This window comes from Gymnodraco acuticeps, unplaced genomic scaffold (assembly GCF_902827175.1).
Source record: "Gymnodraco acuticeps unplaced genomic scaffold, fGymAcu1.1, whole genome shotgun sequence".
NCBI classification, from domain to species: domain Eukaryota; kingdom Metazoa; phylum Chordata; class Actinopteri; order Perciformes; family Bathydraconidae; genus Gymnodraco; species Gymnodraco acuticeps.
The window spans coordinates 1614434-1624743 of NW_022992344.1; the positions used below are offsets into that span (position 1 = coordinate 1614434).

Genomic DNA, 10310 nt, shown 5'->3' on the forward strand with positions numbered 1-10310 from the left:
TGCTTTTTGGACCTTTCCTACTTGTGCAGCCATGATTACCTGTCATTTATAAATGAATTAAACTTAACAAAAATACCTGATCCAGCTAAATGGATTTATTGAAATGAAATACAAACATGTACATGTAACAGTAAACAAAATGCACTACATGTGTGGAGATACAGTTTAAATACAGGACATGTGAAAGCCATAATGGAAAGTCCTTCATATTCTTAATAACACAATAGATCATCTGTTGGAAAACATCTACTTTGGAAATAATTCCACTCATAATAAATGTAACTCTCAGTTAGTATCTGGGACATTTCAGAATTGGAGGACATTGTCTTTCCTACCTATGAACTTTCAAAGAATAATAAAACAAAAGTTTCGATGTCCTCTAACTCTGGAATGACCCAGCTCTCTGCAGCTGCATCATCAATAATCAGTTGTCACAGGGACCTTGGCATACCTTAATAAGCTAAGTATTTTAATCGATTGGTCAAATGGGTTCATGTTTGAGAATAATAGCTATATTTTACCAGTGCAAGTGAAACATATAACCTCAACCTAGTGACTAGGATTTTATAAAAAACATTATTTATATGTAACCATCTGGCTTTAACATACAAAACGAGACTCATCATTTGACAGCACAACAGGATTTCACACTTCTCTCGAGGATGACGTAAGTCTCCTTATGAGTGATTTACTTTAACTGTTTCTTCTGACTGATAGCATGATTGTCTATGAAGCCGTTACATAGTAGGCAAAGCACCCTCGGGTCTTTTAACACACCTACACCAGTCTGCTAAAAGCTAATACATATTCCTGTAACATCCACCAGTTTTACAAAGACCATTTAACATAGATCCAAACACAGATCACTCCTGAGCAGTGCACGCTGGAATGATGCTACGATAAAGGAATCATCTTCAACCCTGTTATTAAATCCTCCAAATGCGAAAGATTGAAAAAATACAATATAGCGAGCATGATGAGGGAGAATAGGTTGGTTGTTCACAAAATGACTCCAGCGTTTCACACAGAAAGACAACAGAGCTAGGCTGAGTTACATATATATGGCACATCTGGCCTCTAATGCTCATCATATTGCTGAAATTGAACTATTCATATAAAGTACAGCTCAAAATAGATTTTCAGTGTGAAGTAACATCTTTAAGACAGTATTGTTTTTGTTGTTTGGGTGCGGACGTTTGGTTGCACCCTTATTTCTAAAACAGCAGGTTCTATCTTTGCCTATTACTCTTTTAAAGAGAAAGTTCAAATAGTTTGAATTGGGGTTTCACAAGGTAACTATTCAGTCAGTGTATTACCTACAGATGGAGGTTGGCATGCTCTTAGTTTGGGAAACAGACAGGAATAATGGAAAAGGAGTATCTACTGCTGCAGCAATAGATCTTTTAGACACCTAAAATAAAGGACAACCTAAATAGGTAAAGATCAAAACACTGTATTTAGAATGTTTTCACCACTTTACATTGCCTCCAAAGAAGAACTGAAGGAGTATCTATGCTCTCTTCAAAGCTACCAGACTCCACAATCAGAACACATGTATTCGGCCCACAGAGGGAAATGAACAATATCACAACAATTAAAAAAAATGTGTTCATGGACAAAAACAGTAAATGTAACCTCCCAGAACAAAGGAGTTGCTGGTCAATCGCTAGTAGGATCGCTTATTGTGAGACTTTGGCTAGTTTTGACTGACTATGGATTCCTTATAAAACTCCACTTTAACACATCCAAACTATCCCTTTACTTACAGAACAACCCTTACAGTACCAATATATGGCTAAATTACGCTCCAAAGCACGGCCATCAAGCCATAGGAGTGTGTATTATTGTCCCTTCAAGGACTCCTCCTCTTCACCCTCTGTCTGTTTCACAGATTCAAAGAGTCTCTGCTTTCATACAAGTGTTCACACACATTCACACAGTCACTCGGTGCACTCGGCTATCTCCGTGCCGTCCACCAGCAGCGTGTGGATGATGCCGTCTCGCCTCTTCCCGCTGCTCACAGCCTTCACGCAGCAGTTGTGGTCCCCCAGCGTGAAATGTGTCTCTGTGCCGTCCTCCACAAACTCCCCCTGCAGGTGCCAAATCAGAAAAGAAAGCAGACAAAGAGAGAAATCGTTTAGTTCCGTATGTTCAGCTCTGGTGATGCTCTATATTCATATCTTGAGGGTGTTAAAGGTGTTTGACCCATAGAAGATGTTGTGTGTAAGGTGCTGTTTATACAACTGTTGATTTCAATTTTCCTTGCCACCACATTTTAAATGACTTCTGCGGTGAATGCTTTTAATGCATATCAAGTCAGTACTTACTGCAGTCTCAATGTTTTGTCCATTACACCAAACATCCATGGTGTCTTTCTCTGAAAAAAAAACAGAGATAGAATCAATTATTCATGTCAATCGTATGTAAAAGTGTATTAGAGTCAATTAGAATCAGGATCATTTATTTAACCCACGGTGAAATTAAAAATTATAATCAAATAAAGATATTTGTATAAACATAAGAAGTTCAAGTCAAAATACTCTACACAAAAGGAAAATATTAAAGATTACAAATTATGTACACAAAAATAAGAACTTCCAGTAAGAAAGTGTAATAAAAAGATACATATAAAATAAAATAGATCAAAAACATTTATATAAACATAAGAAGTTTAGTTTGTTTCTAAGGCTTCCAGTGTTTTACAGAGTATCTCACATTGACTACGTTAACATGATATGACATTTAATAGATAAATGGATAAAAACCAGATAATATAATATTCTGTAAATATAAAATAATGTGAAAGGAGCCATTCTTCATACTGGGAACTTTCACTTTAATCCTTTAAGAACATTTCACTGTTCACATTTCACTTCATATTATTCTGAAACTTGAGTATTTTAAGAACATGGTATTTATACTTAGGTTAAGGATCAGAGTACTTTATCCACTTCAGCTGCTGTTACATGCACATATTTCTACCACTTCAGTAAGTGATTTACATTAGTAAGGGTTGAAATGTATACATCTTTACTGCACACTAATGTACAGTTGAAATGTGTTGTGCATGCTACAGATGGCTGCTGCCTGATCAGCTGGAAACAGTACAGTCAGAAGAAGGATTAACATGTCCAGATGACAGAGGTGTCTGAAGATGGCGCTGGGCTTAAAGCTGCTAAAGAGCTTATCCTCAGCAGCAACATTATATTAGTGAATGGGTGGAAATCAATGCTACACATACATTCAAAGCTTATCCTGATTGATTGTGTGAACAACGTATACATCGCAGACACTAATGAATGTATCATTAAATGAGGACAGTGTGTGACTAATATAGAAACTCACCCAGCACCACCCTGCTGTCAGTACCGTCCAAGTTAAGAACCCAGGTGCTGGTGACCTTTGACCTGTTCTCCATGTACTTCTTCAGGCTCTTCCCGTTGATCTCCAATGTGTACTCATAGGCAAACCCGCTGACGGCATCAATGTTTATGGTGGCTTTGGTGTCCGACTTGCCCACATTGAATGTCTCCTTCCCCACAAGTTTGAACATCCAGTCCCGTCTCAGTAACTCCTGAAGTGTGATGGGGACAAATCAGGAATGAACAGCTGTAATTATAAGTTGTCATGATAATAAAATAGTTCTCTCTTTCACGTGGTTAGCAAGTAGCATGATTAGGGATGTGTAACGGGAACGAGAATGATCCATACCTTTCCATCTACCAAGATGACCCTCTTCCCGGTGGTCGTGCCGTGTTCAAACTCTATCCTGTGGACTCCATCACTCAGTGCCACCTCCCACACACCGGCAAGATCATTCGACATTGTTCCTTCTTCTTCTTCTATGGACAAACGACAAAACTACACTTCTAAATGTCGAGGCAAATGCATGACTGTTTTACGCTGTTTACCTAACTAGCTAAGGTTGCTTAGCTAACAACAAAGACGCATACTAAGAATTTCTAGTGCATGTTTTAGTGTATCAGCACCTGTAGACTATGCGTTTTAAGTTTAGTAGTTGGAGTGAATATTATTAAAACATAAACATGAGTTTACTCGTCGTAAAAACATGGCTGAAGATAACGTGGAAAGTTAGCGCTGTTTGTTACAGTACGACTTCCGGTGGCGAGCGTTAACTTTAAAAATTAAAGGCAGTGTTTCAAATAACTAAATATGTTTAATGGTAAAAATGTGTTAAGTTACTCTCGCTTGTTTCCTTAAAAAAAGCATGCATCCAATTTAGAGGCGCAATAGAATCTCCATACATATTTTTCTTATATTACTTTTTTGACATTGTTTGAAGTAGTGAGGAAATGTCACACAAGTAGCCAAATGTTTGTAGGTCCTTTTTTGAGTATTCCCATGTTTTGCAATTGTATAATTGTCTGTTACATTGAGGAGGCTAACTACTGTTGAGTTAGATTACATACAAACATAAATCAATACATTGTGTTTACTGTTTGAATCCACTAATTTAATGTACACCTGAATGTATCAATAATTACATTTCAGTTATTTAATATGTATCTGATATGTATATGTATATATGAATCTGAAATTGACACATTTGCTGTTTGCAAAAAAGCTGGACACAATAAATGATTTTATTTCGAAAAGTAAACGGAAGCATAACTGCGTCAGCCACCCGATAGCTTTATATCTTTTCAGTAGCTCTCAACGACCGCTAATGCTACATTATTTGCTATGAGAGTATAACCTTACACTTTAAATACATATTATCATCCTTCTTGAAACATGTGGCTCACCTGAATGCTCCCAAAGTAAGCGGTCTGGCTCAGTAGGTAAACAATTATCCACAGGCTACTTTAGCGCAGCTTACTCACAGCTAACGCTAGTTGGTTAGCTACAGCACAGAGTCAACAGATGAGATGTGACTATATGCTGTCGCTATGGTAACATGATGAACAGTGTTGACCACGCCCACTCTGGAAATGGCAGTTTCCACATCCACGCCATAATAAGAGATCCATGCATTCAAGGAGTTTAAACTAAGTATAGTGTGTTGATTGTTGGAGCCCCTCTTATTGTTCTAATGGTAAAACATGTATTTGGGAACTGGTGAAAAGTATGCAATTACTCTTATCTACAAAATAAAGTCATTAAACGTGAACAAGGGTGTCAAAATGAGGGTTAAAGGAGGTGGTTTAGGTTGCAATATCTTCAGAATAATAAAATAACATCGGGTGAATCACTCGTTTATAACAGTTTATTATTATTGTTCTCCACACATTTTTAGGATGAAATAATAAACCTATCTATTACATTCAATTAAGCTAACAGCTTTAGAACCAAACTAAACGACATAATGAAAAATTAAAAAACATTTAAAATAGCTGAAATGAAAATGAATCATCAAATAAGAACGATTTTGCTGAATACTCTTCTTCCTCTATTTATTTCTTATTTTTTGATCAGATAAAGCATTCCTGTCTGTCATCTTCTTTTCTCACTTTTCTTTGCACAATGAAAGGACTTTCATTACCGCAGTTATTTCACATAAAAAAAACAGAAATTCATCATATTATGCACACATAATCTCCAGGACACATAGCATACTGACTATATGTGCAATTAAACAGAATGAGTATGTTTATTTGGCCTTTTTTTGAACATTTTATTATGAGGTTCTGGTAATGATGGTTTCGTTTTATTTTTTGTGGCTTGTGATGCATGTTATGACAACGTAAAAGGATTAAAATGTGCTGATACGCTGGACACAAGAACACAAACAGGTCTGTATGAAAGGTAAAAACATCCCTAATGACATCCGCAAAGTTTCAGACTCTTTTCCCCTCTTGTACTTTATACCTACACGCACACTATATTACCATAAACATTGGTGAAATCAATCATATCTAATGTATGAGAAAAATACTTTTTGTTTCTCTCATACATTAGATATTATTGATTTCACCTGGAAAGTTCAAAACAAGAAGATGGCTCTCAGTCAAGACCATAACGTCACAGAATCATGAACAAAGAAAGGAGATTATTAAAATACATTATTTTTATGAAAAACAACACAATCTTTTTAAAGAATAGGCTACAATAACAACAACATCTATAATGGCACCGGTTTTCAAAATTGAAAAAGTATGGCATTCTATCAAACTAGTCAATGGCTGTGCAGCTTTTCATTAACTACCTTGAATGCATACCCCATTCTCTCAATTGCCAACAGATTTTGTATGCGGTTGAATGATTTTTTTCCTTTATGTGCTTGTTGGTCTCAATAATTTCCCTTCAAAGAGGCTTCAAAAGACATTAAAAGCAAGACTATATGTTTTAATTCAATCTTAAGCTATGGGATACAAATTGTGGTTGCGGCAGGATCCTAAAGCAAACATCCAGCTGAAGCTTTGAAGCAACTTTCCAATTTAACTTTAGTAAAAGCTATGTGAACCATAATTATCCTTAGTATCATTTGTTAGGCCAATTAAACACTATAGTTTGGAGAATAAGATAATTTCCTTTTTTATTTAAGAAAATACTATTCTAATGCAGATGTACATAAGCTTACAGCCAGAAGCTACTTAGCATAAAGATAAGAAAAGGGTAGCTACCCTTGCACTGTCTGTAAGAAAAGGTCCTCCCCATACTCAAAATCAGCACCTAAAGTCAAGCGGTTTTACTGCTCCTGGCAAAAAAATGTTGCTAAATACAAAGCTGCATTACCTTAAACCTGCATTCTTTCTAATGCCCAGCAGGGGTTGCAAGAAGAGGTCTGATTGTATAGAAGTCTATGAGAAAATGACCCTACTTCTCACTTATTTATTACCTCAACAAACATTTTTGTGACAAGATTACTGGCTAGATCTTTACATATAAGTCATCCTTAATAATGCATGGCGTAACAAACTTAAATGTTGGTCCCATTTAAAGTGAATTAAACAAAAAAGCAGCTTATGCTTTTGGGAATGGCTACCTTGTGATTGACAGGTACGCTGCCACACGTTCTAGGGTTCGGATAATGTCCCTGTTTTTATAATAGAACTATTGAGCCTTTTCTCAGTCTGTTTTTAGTTTGCAAAAGTTAATTGTGTCTTTAAAATGTCGATGCTACATACCATGTTTAACAGCCAGCAGGCATTGGATTTTCTACTTTTAGACAGAGCTAGGCTACCTGTTTACACCTATTATTTCTAGATGGAGGTGTTTCTAGATCTGATGCTCCCTGCACTGCTCTCAGTGCCCCTCCTGTAAGCCCTCTGGAGCCTCTTGCTGATAATGCCGTGTTTGTGAAGAGCTGAGAGAAACTGGTTACGGAACTTCTCCCCAACGAACGCATACAGCACCGGATTCACTGCACAGTGCAGAAATGCCATCACTTGGGTCACATGTAACATCACTTCCACTATGTAGTGAGTTTCACACGACTTTAGTGGAATTGTCCCGCCTCGTATGAGCGTGTCAATCAGGACAGTGATGTTATAAGGCAACCAGCAGACAACAAAGGCCAACACTACTGCCAGGATGATGTGAATGGCCTTGTGCTTTTGCTGATTACGTGTGTGAAACAGTTTCACCACAATCCAGCCGTAGCAGACAGCCATCATCACCAGTGGCAGGAAGAAGCCCAGTGTATGGCGCATTACTCGCATGCTAACACGCCAGTGGTCGCTGCTTTCACCAGTTAGGTTTTCGTAGCAAATACTATGGTTCAATTCATCAGCATGCATGCTCTCCTTTTGAATTACAACAGGTAAGGACAGCATACCAGCCACCAGCCACACCAAACTGCACACCACTTTCACCAACCAGTGTTTGGAGGGCTGGACACGTGTAGCTCTCACAATGGCAAAGTGACGGTCCATACTGATGCAGACAAGCAGGAAGACACCACTGTAGACCGAAGCTTCTTGAAAGCCTGACAGGAGTTTGCACAGGAAGTTGCCGAAGATCCAGCCAAAATGAGCGTTGACGGCCCAGAATGGTAGGGTCAGACTGAAGAGAAGGTCAGCCATCGCCAGGTGCATCAGGTAGATATCTGTGCTGGTTCTCCCTTTGTTCATGTAACAAACCACATAGACCACCACACTGTTGCCTACAACACTGAGGAAAAACACGACGAGGAAAGTGATCATTATGCCCAAGTTGTTAAATCCATGAACAATTACACTGCAAGGAGCAGATGCTTCATTCTCATACACTGGAGATGTAGAATTGTAGATGGAATTGAAGTAATCTTCATCCCACGAAAATCCTTCTGTGGTCAGCAGCTGAAATAGTAAAGTAAATTGAAGAGTTTTAGGCAAGTAAAAGGACAACAGGATAATACTGTTAAAGCTATACTAGGCACTCTGTTATGACTCTTATAAGCCTTAATCACAGAGTAAGGTTCTTCCAAAACAGAGTTTTTTTACAAATTCTGAAGTGCATGCACTTCCCAGATGGCCAAAGCCTGATTTAACAGCAGGAAAAAGCTATTTCCGCATTAGCTGGCTAAACTGTAAAGCAAACACAAAAGGACAAAGACTGACAATAAACACGTTTCAGAGATGGAGAGAAAAGTTGCTAGTAGCTTAGCCTTCTGCTAACTGTAACCGTTTTTTTGCTAGCTTGAGTCTCGAATAACAATATGGCACATAAAGGGCTTTACAGGCCTACAGGTATGCAAAGAAAGCAGAAAGGTAATTTTGCAATATTTTTGCCGTACTCTCCCAAAGTAAAAATATTTAAGTAAGGTGTTGTTACATGTAATTAATTTACTTGATCAGGGAGAGTGAGAGTGTTTTTTCTACTTTCAGTAAGAAACTGAATGAGCCTACTTCCCAACATTTTACAAAAATTGACAAACTTAGTTGAAAAAGTTGAATATTGACTTCTCTTCCTTTTAAAACCTCGTAACCAACTTCAATTATTGTTTCAAGTTTTTAAACAAATCAGACTTATATTACCATCACCATTCAACATAATTACATCTCACTTCATCGTAATAGCATACATTTACTGTGCTATTATTATAATTATTATTATCATCTACACAATAACTTCATTTTTTTCACGTTTAACACAAATTGAAATGGAAGATTTTAATACGAATAACCTTACTATAACTTAAAAAAACAAATATTCAGATAGTTCCATTGTTTACCTGTTTCTCTTCTTCTTGATTGGTTGAAACCAAATAATTAAAAATACTGATGATCAAAAGTTGTAGCTTCATTTTTCCTTTCGTGTTGCACAAAGGTTAACAAGAATACAGCTATTTTGCTAGGAGTGTTGTCTTTACTTGTTGATGTGGTTCTAGTCCTTGTGTAACATCTGTACCGAGGAAGGTATTTGACACACACCACAGATATTATCTCTGTTAAGCAATACACAGTTTGATCTTACAGTTAGATGTGGATGTGACAGGAAGTTGAGTTGAACCTGCAACGAAAAGCTGATACAAAAATACAACAACAGCCAGTATTCTTCTTTTCTTTTTTTTGTATTGTTTCACTTTACGTTTTAAAAAATGTGGGCACTTTTGAAACACAGGAAACAAGTGACGCACCTTGAAATAGTTTAAACTTTAAAGTGTTCAAAGAGTAAGGCAAGGCAAGTTTATTTATATAGCACTTTTCAACACAAGGCAATTCAAAGTGCTTTACAAAAATGAAAAACATTAAGAACATAAAACACATTAGAAACATTAAAAAGCAAAGATAATAAAACATGAATACATGAATAAAAGTTACAGTGCAGTGAAAGATGTGAATAGTTCAATTAAAAATACTTTTTACTTTTTTACTTTTATATTAAAATGTTAATTTGCTACATATCCACACAAACAAACAAAGTGTGCAATCCAATGAATGTTAATCTAACTGGGTTTTGATAGATAACATATCTCTTTTTCTTCTCTCAATTATTTAATTTATTTTGTGCACTCTAATCAATATTAATCAAACTATTGTTCGTTTATACATTTTAAGAATGGCGTTTATCTTTTTTGAGAATTAGTTCTTATTTGATTTTATTTATTTGGGTCTACAACAGATGATACAAATGTTTGTGTCAGTAAATGTGTACTAACAGAGGCGGGGGTGTGTGTGGAAATAACGGGGACAGAGCTGGCTGTCACTACCCTATCTGCAGCTCTGCCCGATCTGCAGTGCGCATGTGCGAGATGGTCCGCCATATTGGACAACTCCAGACGGCAGCCCAAGTGGGCTGACACAGTGGCCGTTTCTCAATCTCGAGGATACTGGCTTCCAAGCCAATATTTCAAGGATACTACGTCATCGAGTGCCGCCGAAGGACTGTTCCAATCTCCAGCATACTTGGAATTCCACCGAGGCCGC

General features: G+C 37.1%; 2 protein-coding genes across 4 annotated transcripts; both read right to left on the minus strand.

Moving 5' to 3' along the window:
• Positions 1 to 75: 75 nt before the first annotated feature.
• faima (Fas apoptotic inhibitory molecule a) lies at positions 76 to 4905 on the minus strand. 3 transcript variants are annotated; one of them, XM_034208768.1, is made up of 5 exons: positions 4767 to 4905; positions 3712 to 3842; positions 3346 to 3574; positions 2328 to 2377; positions 76 to 2090 (listed from the first exon to the last, which is right to left on the minus strand). In XM_034208768.1, the coding sequence occupies exons 2-5, from the start codon at positions 3823 to 3825 to the stop codon at positions 1941 to 1943; spliced, it is 543 nt and encodes a 180-aa protein (XP_034064659.1). In that variant the 5' UTR covers positions 3826 to 3842; positions 4767 to 4905; the 3' UTR covers positions 76 to 1940. The 3 variants fall into 3 exon arrangements, with proteins under 3 accessions (XP_034064659.1, XP_034064661.1, XP_034064660.1); XM_034208770.1 differs by having other exon boundaries at positions 3712 to 3839; positions 4767 to 4899; XM_034208769.1 differs by having other exon boundaries at positions 3712 to 3861; positions 4767 to 4781.
• Positions 4906 to 5398: 493 nt separating this feature from the next.
• On the minus strand, positions 5399 to 9242 carry cxcr2 (chemokine (C-X-C motif) receptor 2). Its single transcript, XM_034208758.1, has 2 exons — positions 9116 to 9242; positions 5399 to 8240 (listed from the first exon to the last, which is right to left on the minus strand). The coding sequence occupies exons 1-2, from the start codon at positions 9185 to 9187 to the stop codon at positions 7164 to 7166; spliced, it is 1149 nt and encodes a 382-aa protein (XP_034064649.1). The 5' UTR covers positions 9188 to 9242; the 3' UTR covers positions 5399 to 7163.
• Between the last annotated feature and the right edge of the window lie 1068 nt (positions 9243 to 10310).

What these genes read in the sequence shown, in the direction of transcription:
- faima (XM_034208768.1), bottom strand. Translation starts at nt 3,825, where the DNA reads ATGTCGAATGATCTTGCCGGTGTGTGGGAGGTGGCACTGAGTGATGGA. An exon ending in TCATCTTGGTAGATGGAAAG is followed by an intron (nt 3,575 to 3,711) that starts GTATGGATCATT and finishes ATCACACTTCAG; the next exon opens with GAGTTACTGAGACGGGACTG. An exon ending in GACAAAACATTGAGACTGCA is followed by an intron (nt 2,091 to 2,327) that starts GTAAGTACTGAC and finishes TGGCACCTGCAG; the next exon opens with GGGGAGTTTGTGGAGGACGG.
- cxcr2 (XM_034208758.1), bottom strand. Translation starts at nt 9,187, where the DNA reads ATGAAGCTACAACTTTTGATCATCAGTATTTTTAATTATTTGGTTTCA. An exon ending in ATCAAGAAGAAGAGAAACAG is followed by an intron (nt 8,241 to 9,115) that starts GTAAACAATGGA and finishes TTACTATTTCAG; the next exon opens with CTGCTGACCACAGAAGGATT.